The sequence below is a fragment of the Chlamydotis macqueenii genome, chromosome 1 (genome assembly GCF_036417535.1).
Source record: "Chlamydotis macqueenii isolate bChlMac1 chromosome 1, bChlMac1.mat, whole genome shotgun sequence".
Lineage (NCBI taxonomy): Eukaryota > Metazoa > Chordata > Aves > Otidiformes > Otididae > Chlamydotis > Chlamydotis macqueenii.
The window spans coordinates 123,653,411-123,676,781 of record NC_141556.1 but is presented as its reverse complement, the minus strand read 5'-3'; the positions used below and the strand labels follow the sequence as shown (position 1 = coordinate 123,676,781).

The 23,371-nt window shown below is 36.4% G+C and overlaps 1 protein-coding gene across 2 annotated transcripts in view; it reads left to right on the top strand.

Annotated features, from left to right (window-relative positions):
* USP9X (ubiquitin specific peptidase 9 X-linked) overlaps positions 1-23,371 on the top strand; it is a 101,571-nt gene that overhangs the window by 8,900 nt on the left and 69,300 nt on the right. For both annotated transcript variants that reach the window (XM_086766451.1, XM_010121384.2), the window contains 8 exons: positions 10,928-11,181; positions 13,082-13,227; positions 13,533-13,612; positions 19,710-19,822; positions 20,607-20,825; positions 22,057-22,172; positions 22,422-22,673; positions 22,751-22,889. In XM_086766451.1, coding sequence (XP_086622577.1) covers positions 11,086-11,181; positions 13,082-13,227; positions 13,533-13,612; positions 19,710-19,822; positions 20,607-20,825; positions 22,057-22,172; positions 22,422-22,673; positions 22,751-22,889 — 1,161 coding nt within the window. In that variant the 5' untranslated portion in view covers positions 10,928-11,085. Of the gene's footprint in view, positions 1-10,927; positions 11,182-13,081; positions 13,228-13,532; positions 13,613-19,709; positions 19,823-20,606; positions 20,826-22,056; positions 22,173-22,421; positions 22,674-22,750; positions 22,890-23,371 lie in introns of those variants that run through there.

Below are 23,371 nucleotides of genomic sequence, written 5' to 3'. Positions count from 1 at the left end.
CTTCCTCACCATTCAGTTCTATGTTTTGTCGATATTTTGTGTCTGCTGTCTGCTTTAATTTCCAACACAAAACCATAACAATGTCATGGTACTTAGTTCCTCCTATATTGGAAGATACAATTCCTAACCCCTTTTAGTAGGGCACTTGCAATGGATGGAGATACTACTTCAGTGTTACCCAGTGTTCTGGGAGTGCATTCAGCATCCTCTTCTTGCTTGTTATAGAATCATAGAGTAGGTTGGAATGGAATGGACCTTTTTAAAGGCCATCTAGTCCGACCCCTCTGCAAGGAGCAGGGACATCTCCAACCAGATCAGGATGCTCAGAGACTCATCCAGCCTGGCCTTGAAGAATAGTGTTACTGCATATATTACTCTCTATCATTTATGCTTTAAAAGTTATGTTTAAAGATAGTTTCTGTGTATGGACATTATTTTAAATTGAAAGTGTAGCTCTGTATCATTGGTAGTTTTATTAGCTGGTCGTCTTAGCTCTATGTGCTATTTCGGACAGCCAAGAAATGTTTTCTTGTGTGACTAACCAAAGATTTGCAAAACAGACATTTAGATATATTGGTTCTGTTCTTGAGGTGTACAGCTTAAAAGCTCTTAGCATGAAAGAATATCTTACTTTATTTATAACAGCAGGCTTCAGAGCTGAAAAGGAAATACTGTAATATCATGCAGAAAATTGTGTAGCTCTTCTCAAAAGTTGTAGGGAAAAGGCAGGTCCTCACTGATTTTGTTTATGTGCTTGATTGGCAATGATTTCTTTTTTTGAAAAGAAAATGTCTGTTAGATATACAATTCATATAGTACTTGCTTGCTGGCTTCTCAGTTCTTTTTCTCCTTTGATAGGCCCAAAAGTTAGGAGAGTAGAAATAGCAGTCTTAAGAGGACACCTTTATTCCCTTACTGCAAGGGAATAAGATAAATAGCAGTTGGAAACCCCAGAACAACTAGACTGCCTTGAAGGTGGATGGTCTCTGGTGTTCTGTTCTGTGGCCACACTTGTAATGGGTTCAGATATTATTTTCAGCATGTTGCGCTCTCATCTTGCTGGGGAAGCTAATTGGTGTGGAGGGTGTCTTTGTTGCTACTTTTCGCTAGATGTAGAAGACGGTAATTCATAAGCTTCATATCAGTTCTGCGACCAAAATTATATGCTTTTGTTAAAAAGACAATAGTCTTGACATTTACTCTTGCTACAAACATGTAATTGTGGTGTTCACATGCGCTTGCTTTTGTAGAATAATCATGCTTCTAGTCATGTTTCCTGATACATACAAAGTTTTTTTATATGTCCTTTTTTTTTTTCCAGGAGAATGACCTGACACTTAGCTATGTTAGCGCATGTTTTATTCTGCCAGGCTTAGCGGGTCATCCAGATTACTCTGTGACATGCTATCATTGTTTATCACCCTACTAGTTTGTGTTCCGTGTGCAGAATTTATTAGTAATTTTGTAGTTTTGTCTGTGTTATGGTAATATTGGATAGTACAGGATTGAGAATTGATATGTGAAGGATTCAGTTAGAAATGTCCCAGTTTGTTAAAATCATGTTAATTATTCTGGCTTCAATCAGTAGAGATTATATTTTTAAGAATATGTTTTGTTTACTGTAAATTTAATCAGACAAGCATGTAAAAGTGCAGTACAGAAATTCAGGTAGTCACTAATGTCTTTCACATTTATGATAAAGAAAAGTATTAAATTGATCTTATTTATGAGATCATAGGAAGTTACATTAGTGGCTATGAGTTTCACTAAGTGGGTTTATGTCCAGAGATGGTAGTTTGATTTCTTCTCTCTGTCCCCCCTACTCCTCCCCCCCGTTCCTTTCTGTGCTATTTTGGACTATATCCTGTTTTTCAAGATCTAGTAGAATTTATGTCTGTGGATTTATCTGAATTCTTGATCGTATCGTAAAACTCTTGAGTGCAGCTTATCTGGGTTTTCTGATTTTAAAATATTTAGTATAAGTTGTTTTAATGTACTACTTTATAAATATTGGAAAATGAGTTTTTTGTTATAACATTGCTGTGTCTTTTGTGTTTAGATTCAGAGCAGAAATATTACTTAATACCATGGCAGAAGAGGCTAAGATGTTTAACATTCATGATTTAATTTATTTATAAATCATTTATTTAATGATTTAAAATAAAAAATATTTTATTTTAAAATAAAATAAAAAATCATTTAATTTATATGATGGTTGTTAGGATGTTTTAAATGTATGAATTATAATAATATGTGTATATTAGGAAATACATATTAGCTCAAAAATAAGGATAATCCATTAGAATAAATTTGGAGACCATGTATTAAATGAATTTCATTAAGAAAAAAAATACTTCGGGATACACCATTCTGTTTTGTTTGTACATTGCAATATGTTTATCCAAAACTAAATTTTGTTTTAAGTGCAAGAAAAATGAGGTCTTGTTTTATATCTGCATTAGTATACAAACCTATAAGTTTTCCTGAAACAGCTTTAAAGACTCATTCCACTAGGAAACTGAACCTGTTGCTATCACTGTCCAGTTGTTTTCTGAACCACTGCTAGATATTGTTATACTAATACCAAGTAAAACTTTCAATACCAGTTCAGAAATATAGTTTACACCTGTGTGGTCTTACGAAGAATATTAATTGGGAAGAATTGTAGGCTGTATCGTGCGCATCCTCATGCAGGGAAAACACAGAGATGAGTGCTACTGTGTAAATTTAGGTGTCTGGTCTGGTGTCTCTTTCAGACTTAGTACATCCCATTGTATACATTCCCAAAGCTTTTTGTTCCCTTTTTGTAGTGTTTCAGCAACTAGTAGGAAGCCATTGATACTTTAATGCTCAGAAATTTTAAAACTTCTTCTATTGCCTAGTGCTTTGCTGTAAAAAATAATGTCTTGCAGAGAAAAGCCTTAATCACTTACGTGAAATTAAACCAATATTTTTTGCTGCCTGTAATAGTGAGCATGCATTTTGATTTTTTTTCCCCGTTGACTTTTGAGCATCTAGTAACAATGCTCTTTGTAGCAAAAAGGTAGAGCAGTCAAGTTGAATATGAAGTAACATTGTAAGTTAATTATCCCTTTTAAAAATGAGGTACGATTAAATATTTTTAAAAAGGTCTAACAGTATAACATCTTGCAGTTATTAGCACTTGGATTAATGCTTTAAGAAACAAACAGGGTTCTTAAAGTTCTTAAAGTTCTTTTGACAGTGAACTTTGCTGTATAGTTTGGAGAATTGTAACTATTACATCCATTTTGGAACTGGATGAACAGCTTGAAAGATTTGATATGGCCATGACCAAACTACAGATTTAATAATCAGAAATAAGGTACCAAGGACATTTAATTAGTCTTTGGGCAAACTTTAGGCGCAGTGTTTTCTTGCAATAGTGATAAGTAGACATGATATAATAATTACTCCATAGATGACAGAGTATCAACTGCAAATGTGTGTATTCCTTTTAATCTAGGACATTAAATATAAACATTAAACCATGATTTGTCCTTGCTTACAGTGTTCTGCTGCTACCTGTAAAGAACTGAGGTTGCAGTTGAACCCACAATGTCAACTCAATCCTAATTGGCTGTATTGCCAAGAACACGTTTTGCATTGCGGAAGGACAGCCTCCTGCATAAATAAACTGTAGCATCATTGGAAAAAATGTATAGCAATGTGTTGCTTAGCAGCATGAGATAGAATCTGTGTGAAATTGTACATACTAAAGTTCTTAGATCTGATTTTTTTTTTTTTATTTTAGTTTTGAGGTTGTTTCCTGTTGTAGCTCATTCTTTAATACAAGGTGAAAGGAAGTCTTGCCCAGTTGTTTGCATGTTCATTATGAATTCAAGAAAAGGGCTGCATAGTAAGTGAAAGTCATAGTTCAAAACATTTAAGCAGTTTTTGAAATTGATGTTAGCATTTTCCAGATAGAAGTGACTTTCTGAGTTTGCTTTTCTTAGGTTATAGTACATGTATTTACCAGTGCTTTTTTAAATTCACTTGACTTCATTCTAATCTTGGCAAGTCTGGTTTGTTTCACTGTCATAATCAAAACCCTTATCTCCCAGTATAAAAACCCACATCATCTAGCTACTTACCAGTGCCTTGGATGTAGTTTTTTAATCACTTGGAAATGTTTAAAACAAGAATTTAAATAATAGAATTGCAAAGGCTATAAATGTTATGTCCCTCCTCCTTCTATCATTCAGACATATTGAATATAATTGAGGATATGGTTTCATACCAGTGAAACCAGTGTAACTCCCACTGAAAGCTTCTGAGAGTGAAGGAATGGTCATACTGGGTGAGAGGCCCAGTCTTGCTCAGCACTCTGTGACAGTAGCCTGAAATGTATGCGTACAGCAAGGGCACAGCTTGGTGAAGGCAGCACAGTTAATTGCTGTTCAAATAACATTTGAAGGTTTTGTATGTAAGGCGTTGACTTCTTGCCTTCTTGGTGTTGTGTCTTTGGCATTCTCCTCTTTACTGTCACGTGAGCAAAAACACTTCTTCAGAACTGGAACTGAAATTGACTTTTCTGTTTAGTAGCCAGAACTAAGTGTATGATCTGAAGACCTGCTCTCTTGTTACATTATCTGAGAAAAAGCATCGTGTACCTTAAGTAACTAGTGGTACACTATCTAACTGTTAAATGCAGGCTACATGTTATGCCTGATATAGTTAAATGTAGTCGGATTCTGCTCTTCATCAGCATGTCTCAAGTCTGGTTATGTGAGAAACCAGTACCATTGTCCAGTTTTCTGTTTGGAATTTTTTTTTTTCAAAAGGTGAAATAATCCACGTGGTTTTGCTGTAACAGAGCTATATTAAAAAAAAAATGCTCTTTGTATCATTAGGCCTCCTGTGTCTAGTTGTTTGGTTTTGGGTTTGTTTTGTTTTGGTTTTGGTTTTTTTTTTTTTTTTTTTTTGGATAGTGATGGGAGAAATATTGAGTTCTCTATCCCTGTTCTTGAGTTATGCCATGGGTACTTTAGTTCTCTTAAGACAGAGTGTAAATATGTCATTTTCCTTTCTTTGAGGTTGTTGAACTTTGTTTTTCCCAAATGTCATTCCCATTAAGGCTTCAATCTTTGAATGTCTTCAGAACTTTAAGTTTTCAAGCAGACCTCTGTGTAAGTTCCCCAGTGCTCTGAAGTATGGATGGAAGACAATAGCTGTCACACCTGTAAGTGTAATGCGGATAATATTCATATTTGTTGCTCAAGGAGGAGGAAATCTAATTGCTTAAAACTAGCATTTTCTGCAGCATTCCTCTACAGTCTCTTCAGCATAGAATGCTGTATAGCTGATAGTTGAAGGTTTGAATGCATTTAGATGACTCCTTTGAGACCATATTGATGGGATTGAGAGTTGTGGTCCCTCTCCTTTGCCCTTAACCTGACAATAAGCTTTGATGCTTTATTTTGGAAGTTCACTTTCTGTGCTTTTACTGCTTGCTTAAATTCATATGAATGGTAGGTGTAGGAGCGTCTTGGATGAAGTGAAGCTGCCTACCATTAAGTAAATGTAGCTTAGCTACACTTAGTCTCAACACTAAGTTTGAAGTTTAAAAAAAAAAAAAAAATCACAACCAAAAAAAAGCCAACAAATCTGAAAGAGCTGAAGTATGTTTCAGGACATCCCTCTTTATTTTGTCATATGATATTGAGGGCAAACACAATTGTGCATCTAATGCCATATTGGATATTCCCGGTGTTCCAGAAACATGCTGCCAAGTGTCTTAATTTCAGATGTATGATGTGGAAAGATCAACCAAAAATGTTACTTGAAGTAACTTGTTTTCAAATGAGAATAGTTTTAGTTCATAGCAATTATAGTTACTCAAAATTGGTCTTTTACTGTATCACTTAGAAATTTACTGCTTTGAAATAATGTGTTGGAGCCTGGTGCAGTTGACTAAGTCCCATGTATACTCACTTCTTTGCTAGAAGGAATCTAAATTAATTGTAATATAAACTATTTGAAATAACCTTTGCTGCTTATCAGGTATTTTTGAAACGTTGGAAGTTAGACACTTCTTGCTAAAATGAATAGTAACTTAATAACAAGTTTTTCATTAATCATTGAATAAATTTCCCTTCTAGTGCCTGTCAGTGCTTATGAGCAAATTGCTGGGACCACCAGTTTTCTATTCTGATTATATAAATAATTTCCTTCTTTCTGAAAAACACAAGGCGTAGAGAAGAAAGAAAATGATAAATGTGTGGGGGTGTGTATGGAGTATAACTACTGAATTAGGTCAGTGTTACAGTTTTGGGGGAGGTATTCTTAGATGAGAAGGCGTTTTGATTCAAATAAAGGAATAAGGTAGAAGGTTAGATTCCTAAGTCTAGAATTTTTAGATTAGAATCATGTTGTAACCCTCAGGATGAGTCAGTATTAGAATTTTAAGAAGGCAGTTCCCAGAATGCTGTATGAAACAAATCTGTGATACCTCTCAACCTAACGTTTGTATTGCTACAGTTAAGGTTTTTTTTGCTTTACAGCACTTACGATGAAAAGGTACATCTTCTGTCAATCCTGTTAAGATAGGAACATCATTCTATAAATAATCCTGGAGAAAAAAAAAATTGTGTATTTTCTTTGCATAATTGTGTGATTTTTAGGAACCCCTTTTGTTATGTGTTGAGTAGACCAGTATCCTGGCATACATTGTTAGCACACTGCAGAGTAGACTTTGCGGCACGTATACTCACTCGTATATAACCAGAAAACTTTAAATAAAGGAAAAATAGGTCTCTGTCCCTAGATAGGGCTTAGGTAATGCACATGAATACTGAATTTTATTTTGAGGTCTGCTGCTGTCACCTGTCACCTTGTATTTGCTTTTTTTTCTGAAATGCTATGTTATAAGTAGCTAATTTAGGAGAAAGGCTGTATATACTGAGGTATTTCAGTTACTTTTGAGGAGGTTCTTTGAGAAATTTGGATGAAAGCTGTTGTAGAAGTCAACTGTATTACAAAATTGTGTATGTTCCTTGATCATCATATGCTGAAATGCCATCCTTTGTATTTACTGTTACCCTGTAACAGAGTAATACGTACATATAAATACATTTACTTCTTATCTAGCACTTACCCAGGAACCTCTGTCTGATGTTTTTTTTCCTGGGTTTTGAAAAGGTGCTTGATTTCCGCCCCCACACACACCTCCCACCCCCAGTGTAATTAACCTAATCTGCACACAGAGCTGAGGTTGTTGGCTGTGGAAGCTAAGATGAGACTCAGATGTGCAGCTGTACTGAACGCTTGAGCCTGGAAGCCAGGACCCCTCCCCGGAGGGCAGTGCTGGGTCCAGGGTCCTCTGTGCAGTCTGCTGGTGCACTGCTGGTATGCTGCTTGGACCAGGTGGTGTCTTCTAAATGGGGAGCATGCAGAGTCAAAAAACCTATAGTTGCCTTTTCCTGATGTTCCCAAAATGACAAGGAGTCAGGTGACGCAAAAGCTGACATTGACCTATAGTTTAGTGGTGGATCAGAGTGATGTAAAGAGATGGGAAAAGCATGACAGATTGGAATTTACTCAGTTGGCAATCAAAAGCAAATGTCAGTGGGATTTATTTGACTCTGTCTTCATAGCCTCATACATTGCTTGATTAACAATGCAGTAGTTAGTTTGTCATTTAGTAGATCTCTCTCTCCATCTTGACAGATGTTATCAAAACATTTATTCAGAGCTTTAGGTAAAGATTATAATTATTTTTTGGTAACAAGACCTAGTGTGCTGAATACAAAATCATATACAGTAGAAATGAGATGTGTATATAAAAATTTATATAGATTCTCCATGAGAATTCAGCTGGATACAGGCAGTTTGAATTGTTTCTATTGGGCTGTCTGCATATTCAAAACCAAGATGTCACTGCATTGGTTTACATTTGTTTATAAATAATCAAATCAGTTATAAATAGGTGTCAAGGCTCTTCTTGAGCTGACACAAACTGTGCCTTGGTGAGTTTTAACACTAGAAAATGAAATTGAATAGTCTGATTTAAAAGAATTTATAGGAATTTGGAATTTAATGGTTAATCAGTTCTAGAGGGATTAAAGCAGTAACATGTTTTCTGTGGGCATAGTTTGATGTTTTTTTCTAAGACATAAATGGTTAAATTAATGGCTGAAAACAGGACTGGTAAATTGCTCTTTTAATACTGTTTAAAATGCATAAATTGGGTGATGATTTGTGCGTACAAAAGTATGTTTGTATACTCTCTGTAATTAGAAGGAAAGTACCTGAAGAAGGATATCCTTGCAATTTAGAACATGCAGAGACTACAAGAAGCAATTGGACCATTTATTGGGGATGGAGTGGTTTCAATTAGCTGCAGCATACCTTGAAGTTACTTTTATATCTCTGAGGGTATCATACGAATGGACGGGGAGAAGCAATGGACTGGCTTAAGAAGTTGGTCTTGTCTTATGCACATGGCCAAGCCAAATGAACTTGTCTGGAGGCCCTGAAATACACTTTTCAGGGAATGTAGTTTAAGTAATATACATAGAGTATCGTGATCAGAGTCTTAAGCAAATGGTTAGTAAATAAAAGGAAGAAAAAAGTATGTTAGTTCTCTATGTAAATATTCTGTATTTACTGGTGTCTACAAAATGGTATATTTTTGTGACATGGATTTTGTTTTACTCTGAAATCTACAAGATTTTGAATACGTTGGTTATTTCAGTAGTAGTTTTCTTATATCTCCTAGTTAAATTGTATCACTTACCTTAAGCAGAAAGGAATTTACGGGAATTCTTTGCCAAGAGCCTTCAGCTGTGCACACAGGCAAAATCTAAGGGTAAATCCACACTAGTGGAAGTCAGTCTAACAATAGACCTGCAGTTTTGTCCTGGCTCCCTGGCTGGCCTTAGGATGAGTATTGTCTGGCCTTGCAGTACACCAGTTTGGGTAATTAAAGAAACTGAAAAATGGTCATAGTCTTTGTAAGCTTGGGTTTGTTGTTGGTTTTTTTGTTGTTGTTGTTTCCTTTAGTACTCTGAACCTCATGATAGTTCAGCCAAAAGCATTAGACTAGAAAGAGATGAGATTGAAACAGCTTGCACTTGATCTAAGTTAGTGTGGAACCACAGCTGCAGGTGGTCACTGCTTTCTGTAGTTTAAGCCGACCTAGACCTATTCCTGCTGAAAGGAGCTGTTTAACCCTTTTCTTGCTTCTTTGCTACCTCACTCCTTGTGCTAGCACAAGCTTTTGTGTGACCATTATTATGAACCAGACCTGTTAAGGAAGAATGGTGGTGTTTAAAGAAGGTTTATTGTAGCAGTAGAGCTGTCTTAAGGCTGTTGAAAGTACACTATAAGTTGGCAGAACTTTGATTTCATTGGTTTATGCAAGTACCTAGAAGCCTCGATCAGGTAGTGCAGGGGAACTGGCTACATTGAACTGCACTGGACTACAGTGTCTATGTGTTTGTATATATGTGTACATGTATATATATGGCAGGAAACAGTCTTGCTAATGCTTACTAGCTGGTGGTCTTTCTGAGCATGAACAGAAAACAATTAAATACTCAGAAGAGTATTTTAAAAAGAACATTTAAAAGACATTTTAAAAAGAACACGAATTAAAGTAAGTTAGTTTTTAAAATTGCATTTTAAAAACCAGTTTCTTCTTGAAGAACATTTAAGTTGGTAATGCCTTTGTTCTGGACTTAGCAGGCTTACTAAGCCCCATGAATATGAATTTTGAAGGGTGGGGATGGATTACAATTGACTGTATTCAAAGAATTCAGTTTTGTTCGAAAGTGAACATTATTTTAGTGACAATATTAAAGATCTCTAAATTTGTTGGTGCTGTTAACATTGGAGACTGAGTGGGGAGGAATAGCGTATTCAGTCAAAATTTTTATTGTATATGTAACTAATCTTGTGAATTTGCACAGTTTAGGAAAGGATTTTCAAATGTCTTGGAGAAAAGACAACAGTGTTGAAAATTAATTTGAGATGAGAGGTCATAATAAACCAGTTACAAATATGCATAGTGTTACAGCAGAAATTTCACTCTAACTTGTTAACTTGAAGCTTTTGCTGATTGAATTAGGAACTTAGCACCGTGAAATGAATCTTGCTGAAAGCTCCTACAATTACTTCTATCACCCTACTTGGCTTTTGAACTTTGAGTACTGTAGTGCTTGGAAGTCTCAGTTGCTCTGGAAAATTACATTTCATCTTCTGTGGTTATACAGTGCCCTGTGGTATAGAGTAGAACTGCTGGTATAACTTGATGCAACTCTTTATTTCTGTATTTAAATGATACACAGTGAAGTTGAAGTACATGGTGATTATTGAACTGTTGGTGTATCATTATTACATGATGAATAAGTAAAGCTGATGTCACAATTTTCTTCTTATAATCCACTAAAGTACTTGGTGGGGATGTGATGGGCTTTGTAATGTACTCAGGCTTTCATAGACACCTACTGGAAGAAGGGAATACAGGTCAGCTCCCTTTCATCTGCAGTTGGACAGTGTCAGGAGAAGACTATTGAAAAAGATGATAAAATTTGGCTGTTCATGCTGTAAACCAAGTCATTTCCTCATAGAACTCGATCAGCACTTTGAATTCAAGTTGAAAATCTACTGTAGCAATTCAAGTCCAGTAGAGTCAGAGTAAAAGCAGCATTTTGGATGTGTGTTAGCGTCTCAGTTGTATAGAGGTAATTATCAGTGTGATTTTTACGTAGAATATTAAAATAATGTTAAATATTTCAAATGTTTCCTTCTGCTGATGTCAGTTATCCTCAATAAAAAGAAATACTAAGTCTAAACTAAAAGTTTCTTTATAACTGTGTATTTGGTTTTGTAGTGTTCTTTCCAGGGTATGGATTACTTTTATAAATGTGTGTCAATATAGCATATTGTCTTTTTTTTTTTTTTTCAGGTTATGCAATGGTCTCTGCAAGATGGCATGTTCTTGAGTTGGAGCTTTTTAAGGCAAGCATATGCTGGTACTTCAGCTTTACTAAGTGGACTATAATTTCTTCTCTCACAACAACTACATAAGCAGACAAAATTGCAAAGATCTGCCCTGTGTCGAGTATGACAGCCACGACTCGTGGCTCTCCGGTAGGAGGGAATGATAGCCAGGGCCAGGCTCCTGATGGACAGTCCCAGCCTCCCCTCCAGCAGAATCAGGTATGATGTTAACAATCAAGTTGTCTTAAAATAATAGGGTTAGTTCTTTAGAAGCAATGTTTCTGAATTATTTGAGTTTGTATATTCCTAGATATTTCTAGTTAAGTTAGATATATTTTTTTCTGTGTGTCTGGAAGTACAAAAAGATTTTGAGGGATGAAGGCAGTGTTGTTGGCAAAGAAGATGCTGTTAGGGAGCAACACTGCATTGCAAAAGATGCTCACTTTTCAGGCAGTGGCATAGTTCTTTCAAGCATATTTCTTTTGGATAAGAAGCCTTCTCGTAATAATATCAGAAGCTTCCTCAAAACCACATTGCAGACTTACCTGCCACAGACTGGTAAAACTACTCTCTGTGAGTTCTGTTTATACTCAGTTCTGCAAAAGTACTTTTTGGATAAAACAGCTTACAAGCGAATATCAGATTTTTAAGACCAGCTTCATCTAGGTCTCTGTTCATTGTACTAGACTTCCTGAACAATTTACCTGTTCAACAGAAATATGCTTATCCTGCTTTCAAAAGACAAGAAAAAACTTTCAAATGCTACATCATAATGTGATGATTCTTTTTTGTTGGGGAAAAAAATATAAGAAAAGATCATTTTAAACAGTGCAGCCAAACTCATTTAAAAGAAAAGCCATGCTTTGTTATTTAATTCAGTATAAAGATTATATTTATTTAGTACCTTAAGGTTTAATGGTTGTTGTTTCCTGAGAATGAATTGTGGTGGGCTGACCCTGGCTGCCAGGTAAGCCCCCACCCTGTCATTCACTCCCTCTGCCTCAGTGGGACAGGGGAGAGAATTGGAAGAGAAAAGTGAGAAATTATATGAGTTGAGATAAAGGCAGTTTAATAAGGCAAGGGGTAGGGGGAGAAACAAGTGATGCAAATGCAGTCACTCACCACCAGCTGATGGATGCCCGGCTAGTCCCCAAGCAACAGCTACCTTGGACTCCCCACCCCTCCCAGTTTTCTTGCCAAGTGGGACATGATGCGGTATGGAGTACCTCTTTGGTCAGTTCAGGTCAGCTGTCCCAACTGTGTCCCCTCCTAGCCTCTTGCCCACTTCCAGCCTACTTACAGCTGGGGGGCAAAGTGAGAAGCACAAGGCCTTGAATCTGTGCAGGCTCTATTTAGCAACAACTGAAGCACTGCTCTGTTATCAATACTGTTTTGGTCACAAATCCAAAACCCAGCACCATACAGGGTGCTGTGAAGAAAGTTAACTGCTTGCCAACCAGATGCAGTGAACATGTGAAAAATTTTCTTCAGATTTTGATCCTCTTTTACCCTCCTAAATCTTGCTGTTCTGATTTGGGTTTTTATTATTATCAGTTCACACTATTTCTGGATACGAATAAGCTTGCATCTACAAAATTCATTGTATTTTGCATGGCCCATCAAAGTGGACTTAACTAATCTTGTTCTTGGGGATTGGTTAGGTAGCCAGCCGTAGTCGTCTGTCACTCATTTTTAACAAACATTTTTAGAAAATTTTTTTCATGATTTTTTTCTTTTGTGCTGTTGCTGAAGTTTGTCTTTTTACCCAAAATAATCATCTTTTCTGCAGAAGATTTGTAAAAACTGGAACATCCCTGTATGTCTTTATTTTCACCTTCTAGATAGGTGATCTTCTGAAAGCAGTAGTCTGCTACCAAAAATCCCACTTTCCTCACTGGGAAAGTAGTTTAATTTTTAAACTGTTGAGATAGAAAGCATATAGCACATTTTATGCTCTAGTTTTTGTTAGTAAATCTGAAATAAAATTATTTTAGTATATTTTATGATGACAAGTACTTACTTCATATGATTCTTTGAAACATAATTTCAAGAAAAAATGCCATAATAAGTGGCACGCAAGTGCGGGCAGTATTTAAAGTATTTTGCATACCAATTTTAGACTTCTTCACCTGATTCTTCCAATGAGAACTCCCCAGCTACCCCGCCTGATGAGCAGGGCCAAGGAGATCCTCCACCTCAGCTTGAAGATGAGGAGCCTGCATTTCCACACACAGACCTGGCAAAGTTGGATGACATGATCAACAGGTATTTTTACACTTTTTTTCAGAGGATGTAGATTATTTGTGCAAATATCTTGATAGTGGAATCAGGATTCTTGCATCTTTGTTTCACTGGATACTTTTTTTTACTAGGTTAGAGTTGTAAAGAGAAGGAGGTTCAAATTAGCATGGGGTGTTTTGGTTTGTTTTTTTTTTTATGGAGTGCTCATCAGGGCATTTAAAAATGTATCTTGTTACTCTATATTAAAAGCATTACAAATGAGCAAAGATTCTTGATTTTTAAGAAATACTATTGAGATATGGGGTGATTTGTTCTCTTTTTGAATGTAGGCCTCGATGGGTTGTTCCTGTATTGCCGAAGGGGGAATTAGAAGTTCTTCTAGAAGCTGCTATCGACCTAAGTAAAAAAGGTAAGTTGAAAAAAAAACAATTAATGATTATTGGGCCAGTGTGTGAAGTCTTTTCTTGGTCTTTTGAATCCCTGATGGAGGCTTAAAAATTCTTAATTATTTCTGTTACAACCCTGGTCCTGATGATTGTGTCAGAGTGGTATGCAGAACCTTCATAGATCAGAAATTTTGGAAAGCCATCGGTGTAGTTAGAAATTGGGTACCATAGCATGAGCAGAGAAGTTGAGTAAGCTCGCAGCAATAAAAATCTTGTTATTTCTGTCCTACCTCTTTTTGGTATTCAGTTCGATATCAGAGCTAGTGAGTTTTGTCTTTATAACAGATGATAAAGCTCAAAGAATTCTAGTTTTTTAAAACTAAGTTACAAATCTGACTTTCCAGATGTCTTGCCATAAATGTTTGTTCAGATTTGGCACATATATACTTTTGAAAATGTCAGAGGAAAGTTAGAATTTTAAGCAGCATGACTTAGACTAATAATTCTACCATATTGCTTGCTGTGTCTGCCTTACTTGGAAGCAGGAGGGTTACATGTCAGGAATGTGTGTTTGCTGAATTGTACTAGTCAGATTGACAAGTTTGTCATGTGTTCTGAAAAGTTCTGTTTTCCTGGAAAGTTGTTTTGGTCTCCTGTTCAGGTCAGTATTTGTTGCCTCAGTATTTGAGTAATAATAGAAGTCAATCAAATTATTTTTCTGGGAGATCTACACTTAACCTCCTAGTTATGTTTTAAATGTAGTGACATATCAAGTGCCTGTTCCTTGCTTTTGCATAGCTGGAGCAGGATGCCTGCATTTCCACATTAATAAAGGTTATTCTTGGGCAGTTCTAAGAATAAAAAGCTGATTGCAGTCATGATATTCTGGGTTATCTTGATTCTTTTCTGTCTTTTTTTGCTTTGGGGTACTCTCTGGAGAAACAAAATTTAGGGTGCTCATTTGTGATCCAAAACAGAATAATGACATGTTTTTGCTGGTACTGATTTGTCAGCATGTAGTTTTGCTTGGAACTGGCTCCTTTGCATGTAGCTGGGTCTGGCAGGAATCCTGAGGTGCGTGTAAAATTTTCGAATGATCACATGTGTTCAGGAGCAAAAGAAATGCCAATTTATGGAAAGAAAATGCAGCTATGTGTCTGGGCTGTTGGAACAGTGCAGTAAAAAGAAATTTTCTGCTTGTGATTTGTGAGAGAGGAGATGTATGTACTGCCAGATGTTAAATCGTCTTTAAAAAAAACCAAAACCCAAAAACTATCAATGTAACGAAGTAATAAGAACAGAATGAGATTTTTGGCTACTCCCAACATTAATGTACTTCTTCAAAGTGTCAGACTTGGATGAAAGTTCCCAAACAAAAAGTCTCTTTTTCCTCTAGAACTTGTGAAAAACAGTGCTTTATGCACTTTGATTTTTATTAGGTTGTTCATGTCCCATTCTGCAAAGGACTTCTGTGTTGCTATTAATTATTCTTCCTCTTGCCCTCTGGATGAATTCCTGCCTGTGTATGTATGCAAGGATTATTGTCTAAGGAGAAAACAAGGAAAGCTGTTAGAAGTAGTTGTTTGTTAATTGTGTTACCTTTACAGTTACATCCTAGGTGGTTTTTCTTTTCCTTGCTACCTGAAGTTATGTGAATGCTAAGATGATTCTTTTAAAAACAACTTTCAGTGCTCCAGGAAAATGGTAGTACGCTCACTTGGTGTAACTGACACTGTTTGGGTAGCTCAAAACTTGGTGGATGCTTTTTCAGAGCTATGTGTATAGAGAGAAGCAATGTAAGTGGTTCTGTTGTGTACATTTTTTAATAGATCTAAAAACGTGTTCCATTATCTCAGTACACCTTGCTACATGTCTACGGGCATTTGTCTTAATTTGAGGATTTCAGTTTCAAAAGAGAAGAACTGAAAGGAGAAATTGAAAAATAACCAGCTGTTGAATTATATAAATTTTATATTGCAGTCTGTAACTCATTTAGATTGTCAACCAATAAAACATAAAAAAAGCCCACTGAACTTTTTTATCAAGCACCATTTTCTAGTGGTTAGGGTTCTTAAGTAGCTTTTATTCCTAACATTGCCAGTGGCCATCGGGATTGGCATTCTGGAGTGACTCTGGGGTAGCTGCTGTCATTGTGACCCTGTGTATAAAATAGGAGTGATATTTGCATCCCTTTAAAATCTTTTCAGGAACTGAAATTGGAAGGGACATAACTGAACTGAACTGAAAGTTCTCATAAGAATTAGATGTCATCATTACCACCTTCAAGTGCAAGGAGCAAATTTGACAGGGTAGTATGAACCCTGTCTAGACTGTGACTTGCATTGTTCCTGGCAGATGCATTTATTTATGGAAGATAATCTTTTTATGTGTAGGCATCGATGTATTATTCTTCATTAAGCAAGCCATGAGACGATCAAATGATAGTCTGGAGTTACTTGCTAATAGAAGAAAACCTATTTGAAAAATAGTGTTTAATAGCAAGACTAATGTTTATCTTCACAATAATTCTGGAATACTTATGAAGTGGTTTGCGTAATGAAATTTGCTCCAGAAATAAATATTAGAGTGAGATGGATGCTATAAATGTAAAAGCTTTTTTTAAAAAAGATTTGTTATAGGTTTCTGATTTTTTATAGGCTAGAATATTCTCCGCTCTTTCTTTCAAAATCCTCTCAACAGCTCTACATTGCTCTGTGTTTGTTGTGGATTTTGTTGCTTCTAGTGTTTACATTCACTTCTTAACATGCTGACAAAACTTTCCAATGTGACACACACAAGCAAGATGCAAGGCAACTTTTAGAATTTGAGGCTTATTTAAACTGAAAGGAGATTTCAGTGCACCACTTAAACCTTCAACCTTCATCCCAAATCTTTGTTTTTGGTTAATTATAAAGGCTTACAAAGTGGAAAAGTGTAGAGAGGCAAGATCTAGAGCCTCAAAAAAAAGGATGTGTGTGCATGGGTATATGTGCATCCAAAATATAGGAAGCCCAGTAACGGGAGTTGTTTCCAGCATCCTTTCTAAAGACTGTCTCTGGATGATCCATCTGCACTTCTGTGGTACTACTCTTGAGTTCCTTACTGAAGCTGTATCTTCTGCATTTTCTTGAAAGGGTTATTTTCAGTCCTATTTCTAAAGCAAGGACATGAGATTTGTGTTGTCGTGTTCCAAAGTTTCTTAGCCAGGTATTTGGGCTAGAACCAATTCAGTGAAATTAACTACAGCAGGGCTGATGCAGAAGGATTCTCATGCTCCTGATGGTTAAGTGTTATTGAAAGTCTTTCAGAATCTGAGTGTGCCGTGTGTAACCACTGTGCCCACAGGCAAGTATGCGTTTCTCTAGAGCTCATTATCTCCAGGTCACTGTCAGTTCTGCAGGGTATGAGTCAGCCCTTAGCAAGCTGCTGAAAGGTTTCTGTGCTGCACTTCCTGAGGCTCCAGATCTGGGGTGGCTTCACTGGCACAGCGCCATACCAGTGTGTGGAGCCAGCTCAACTCTGGGGTTGCAGCTACAAAGTTGTGTAATCCAAAGTCCTGGAGGAGAGCAGTTGGGTGATTTTGCTTGCGGCCTTGGTGCCCGAACCCTGATGCATGTGTTGAATACCACTCGCATGCATCAGAGTTTGTTCATCTGCAGTTGGACCTGGACTGACAAGTTTTGTGGACCCAGAGTGTTTCTGCTTTTGTGGCAGGGTTAATACACTATGTGATTTATCTGGCAAATTGACCACTTTTGAGCACAAGTACAGAAATAAAATGACCCTCTGTTCTCCCTCCAATTGCCTAATTGCTGCTCCTGCATACTGTATGTTGCACATCGCCTTTTCCTTTCATATTAACTTTTTTTTTCTCACTGTGTAATCCATTTCCCCAACTTTTCTCTAAATACTTCACTCAGGGCTGCATGCACTTACTTATCTGTTGTATTCTTCCTTATCCTTCTCTCCCCTCAGAATTTGGACAACAGGGAGAAAAATGACTGCTTGCGGTCTTACCTAAGAGCTAGTGATACTGAATCTGATTCAAGCAGTAGCTGCCAGATGTCTAGTGTAATTGCTGTTTCTCTTTGCACTGTCTTTGGATTACTCTTGCTTTCACTCCCAACCTGCTGTCTTCTAGGACTGCTGTACCCTGCTTTTGATGATACTCTGGTCCTTGTAGACACCTAGCCTTGATTCCTTCCATAAGTGTCATCTGTTGTTTCAGTGTTATGCAGCATTGTGGGAGAAGGTAGAAGGTGATTTTGTGTGTGTGTATATATATAGAGAGAGTATATCCAGGAGTCATACAAGTATCTTGTAAGGTTCTACATTTTCCCTCTCTTTCCAAGTTCAGTGAAGTACAGAAAGGGTGATGTATTTTGAAACTTACTCTGTTTTGGTATTCCTGAACTTGGTTTGAAATGTCTTGCTGACTGAAGCTGGCCAGCTGTTTGGGGGAAGATGGTCCAAGAAGTACTTGAAAATTTGAGAGATATCTAAGGAGCATTAAAATAACTTGAGTGTCTGCTTTAAATTTTTGTTCGAGGATTGAGCTTACTGTTACGTTTGGATTCAGAAAGGAGCATTTCCCCTAGGTCAAGTTAGCCACATTGGATGCCTTCCCTGTCCTCTGTTTGGTATAGGGTGAAGTTGCCATCTTTACCTCCTTGAGGAGTTAATTTAAGAAAGTCCTTTGTTTACTGCAGGTGTGTAAGTTTTAGGCAGTGTCCATTTTTCTTCTCTTCATTTGTTATGTTGTCATTGCTGTGACTTGTGGCCTTTTGTTACTGGTCTTAGCACTTACAATATAGCGTAGGGATGTCAGGTATCCAGACTGCAAGCTACATAGGAAGATAACAGGGAGTTTCTTACACTTGACCACATAGTGTATGTCATGTACATCTGGTAGTGATAAAAAGAGGTAACACTGAAGTAGTTTTCGAGGAGGTGACAGGAGATCTCCAAAGATTCCTGCTTTACTCAAGTTGCTTGGGAGCTGCATACACAGGCCGTTACAGGAGTTTGGAAAGCTTGTGTGGTATGTACTAACAAGCAGGGCAGATTTTTTTGTGACTGCTTTTGAAAGGAAACTCTGTTGTACAATTGTTTATGACTTTGAGGAACTTTAATTCGATAACCCAAATCAATCCTTCCCAAACCAGTGGAAGTTACTGTCAGGATGTCTCATTAAGGAGGTTGTGGGAGAGGTGTGGTTGTAGCAGTAGTTTTTGTGAATCTGGACACCATAGATTTGTTGAATGCTAAGATTCCCTGATTGAAAATTAAACTTAATCTGTAAAGAAACTGGAGACAGGTCACAGTTTTCTTCTTATAATGTGCCCGGTGGCTTTTGTTGTTTCCAGTGTGTACTGATACATGTTTGATGTATTTTTCTGTTGACTTCTAGCCCTATTTAGATTTTCTAACTGAACTTTTTGAAGGGGAAATTCAGATTTCTTGATGTACTGGGTTATAAGTAATTGCAGAGTTTCAAAATAGCTAAAAGAAAAGTACGGAGCACCATTCTTTAATTTTAAACTTGACATATGGTGGCTGCAAAGGTTTATGGCTGTGTTGGGGTCTGGCAGCAGAATTACAAGAAACTATACATCGAGTGAGATTGAGACACAGAAGGATTCATGTTTATTTTTGCGGGTTAATTGTATCGGGGAAGGTAAACAGGTCTCACCCTTTCTCCTCTTCACTCACTGAGTTTTACTGGTATAAACTAAATAAGAGAAGAACATAAATGCAGGTATACCAGCAGAATGGAAGATAAAGATTGTACTTCCTGTAATTTTTGCTGCTGTATCTTTGAGTATTACAAGTATAGGCAAAAAAAACCCTATCACATGTTTTTAAAATAATTTTAAAATTATCTAAAGGAGTGCAATTTTTGAGGTGCCTTTACTAGAATATTAACCTGTCAAGTTTTTGTGCATTCAAATTTATGTAAGTTTGTCTTCATCCAAGACTTCTCTTTCTATAATAATTATGAAACTTTGAACACCAAACCTTTGAAGTCCAAATGACTGTCAGTATTTAAAAGTTCATCAGTAGCAACTGATGAAATTGCGTATCTAATACTTTGTTTTTTTCTTTTCTATTTTAAAATAGGCCTTGATGTCAAAAGTGAAGCATGCCAGCGATTTTTTCGAGATGGGTTAACAATATCTTTCACAAAAATCCTTACAGATGAGGCAGTGAGTGGCTGGAAATTTGAGATTCATGTGAGTTTTAAAAGTTGTGTTTCTGAAAAGCATTGTAATTAAAATAAGGAAGGAGAGTGCCTTTTCGTGACTGAGGAGACTGCAGAGACTGAATCTCATTTTTGAAACTCATCTCAACAGAGAACTGGGAGAACTGTGGTATATATGACTCTTGGAGTTGGGAGGGAAAGTCATCCTTCTGCCATTGTTTCATCTTACTGTCTCTGGTGTTTTTGGAAGGAAATAAAACATGAGATATGATATGGGGAGGAACTGAACTTTGTATGTTCAGTAGTGCAGCTCTTGTTAGGCAGACTGTCTTTAGCAAGATGACTAGAGACCTGCTTATTTTTATGTGTGTGCTAGGACATGAAAACTTGCTTTTTTAGTAAAAGCTTTTAGCAATCTGCTAACTTCTCAATGTTTATAGCAGCTGTTTGAATATAAAAACTACCTGTTGGACAGCTAGTCACATGCCAAATTAGAAACTGTGAAGATCTGCATAAACAAATTAAAATTTGTGAGAGAAGTGAGGGAAAGAAGGAGAACTTAATAGTTCAGTGGTGATTTGCTAATGTCTCAACCAAAAATTTTGTATCTTTTTTCCTAGATTTAATTTTTGGCTGAAAACAGATAGCTTAAAGTTTGTTTAAAGCCTTTGGTGGAGGAAGTACAAATTAAAATACAATGTTGTAAAACTCTTATGCAACTCTACATGCCACGTACATGTGGTTCAGAGTTTATAGTTAATATTCATCGTATAGTCACCTGCCATATTCTTGATTGTTGTTCTTTTTCTTAATAGAGATGTATTATTAACAACACACATCGACTAGTGGAACTCTGTGTGGCCAAGCTGTCCCAAGATTGGTTTCCCCTTCTTGAACTTCTTGCCATGGCCTTAAATCCTCACTGCAAATTCCATCTGTACAATGGTACTCGTCCCTCAGAAACAGTTCCTGCAGGAGTCCAGCTCGCTGAAGATGAACTTTATGCCCGTCCTCCTGACCCACGATCACCAAAGGTATGAGAACATTTTCAGACCTGTATTTTTAATTTTATGCCGTCTTACCTAATTACACAGTAGCCATAGAGAAGTGTTTTAGCAGGGGGGTAAAAAAAAAACCAAACCTTAGTTCTCTGTATCACTAAGATGTTCTGCTGCTTTTGACTTGTACATTAAATCATGATCGGTTAAATTTCCCCTTCTAACTCTTGCAGTCTTTGGTCCACAGTCAAACTGTATCATGAGTTTCCTTGTTAAGCTGGCACAACTCTATTGGAATGCCATTCCTACTGTGTTAATTGGCTTGGTTGTGTTTGCTGGTTGATGGATTTACCTTCTTGCTCAACATGGTTTTGTAGGTGATATATTTCGAAGAGGAGATTATATGCTAAAGTAGGAATTTTCTCTCCCTTTTCTTAGTAGAAGTGTTTCTCATTGGACATGGGATGCTAGTGTCAGTGCGACTTTTGGGTTTGTTTTTTGGTTTGGTTTTTTTGTGGGGGGGTCGTGGAGACTTTTTCAGTAGTGGATTTTTGTGTTTGGTTTTTTGTTTGTTTGGGGATTTAGTTTGTTTGGGTTGTGGGTTTTTTTGTTGTTTTGGTTTGGTTTTTTTGAACTGGCAGAGCAGGATACTAATCTAGTCTTGTTCTTCGGTCTGAATTTTTCAGAATTGTGCTCCAGATGGCTCAAGAGCTAACTGTGTTATATTTTTGTTGTTTTCTTCCTTTTTTTTTTTTTTTTCCTCCTTTTTAGTAGAACTGCTAGCTATTGATATGTGAGAACCAAAGATAAATAAATCTGTGTCCTTGGACTTCCTTGCATTGCTAACTGTATTTAGAAGAATGTTATTTTGCATTCTTACTGCTTTTATATGCAGCATTATCACATCCAGGACCAGGAAAAAATACCAGAATCGTCATGCCTTCTGTAGTAACTTAGCAGCCAAAGATAACCTTGAAGTGTAGTCATTTTTATTCCTACATATCTGATAAAATTCTTTGAATAACTAATATACAGCATCATGTTTTTTAACATGATAATGGAAAAGATTGTGTTGCCTGTCTCTAAGCATTTCCTTAAAAATTGAATATTTAAACTATATAGGCAAATTCACTGTCAGTTCTGTTACGTTTTAACAGTTTATTGTGTAAGGACTACATTAAAGCAAGTTTTGTAACTGATAGATATTTGAAAGTATTTTTAGATGCTAGTTGTAAATGTCAGAAAGTAACTGCTTGTTATATTGCAGGGTTGGCTAGTAGATCTTATAAACAAGTTTGGCACGTTAAATGGATTTCAGATCTTGCATGATCGCTTCATGAGTGGATCAGCATTGAATGTTCAGATAATTGCAGCTCTCATCAAGTAAGTTTTAAAAAAATAATAATTTACCTATTTTGAAAAGTTGAGTAAAATACTATGGTTTTTAGCATAAAACTTACTCTTTTCTTGAAGCACTTCCCCTCACTCCATCTCTTAACTACTTGTGTTTATCTTCAACATTTAATGTGCTTGTAAATAGACTTGAGTTTCTTGAATGAATTGCTCATTACTGTCTTAACATTACACAACTACCAATTATGGCACTTTGATTCCTTTTTTCTTTCTTTTTAGGCCATTTGGACAATGTTACGAATTTCTAACATTGCATACAGTGAAGAAATATTTCCTTCCAATTATAGAAATGGTTCCACAATTTTTAGAAAATTTAACAGATGATGAACTGAAAAAAGAAGCAAAGAATGAAGCCAAAAATGATGCTCTGTCAATGATAATCAAATCTCTAAAGAACTTAGCTTCAAGAGTTCCAGGACAAGAAGAAACTGTAAAAAACTTAGAAATATTTAGATTAAAAATGATACTTAGGTAAGATGCTGCTCCTAATATGATATGCTACTTCTGACTTTTTTCCCCACACTTCTCACATTTAATTTCTCTTGTAGGTTGTTACAAATTTCTTCCTTCAATGGTAAAATGAATGCACTAAATGAAGTTAACAAAGTAATATCCAGTGTGTCATATTATACTCATCGGCACGGAAATCCTGAAGAGGAAGAATGGCTTACAGCTGAAAGAATGGCAGTAAGTTTTCCTATTCACTGAAATTCATTGAACAGATTTTTCTTTCTCCTTATTACTTGTACAAGTAGTTATGTATTATGGATCCTACACACACTGCTAATTTTCATATCTCGTGTTACAAAGAGTAGGTATCACGTCATGGTGGTAAGTCATTTTAGTAGTCTTTCTGTGAAAAATTGCTGTGTATATTTCAGAAGTGCTGTTGAGAATTACTTTCAGTGCTGCTAGAAACATGCTTTAAAAAGGGATCCTTTAACAGTATGAGTTTTACATAAACTTTTTTTTTACAAAAAAGTTTTTACAAAACTTTTTTTTTTACAAAAAAAAAAAAAAAACACCAGCAAAACTAAATAAAACAGCTGTGATTAATTTGAGACTTCAGTGCCACTGTACCTAAAAATTGTTCATTTAAAATAAGGATCCAGGCTGGTTTTTGTGCTTCAAGTATTTTTTCTCATTAGAGTTCTAAGTGACTGCTGTGC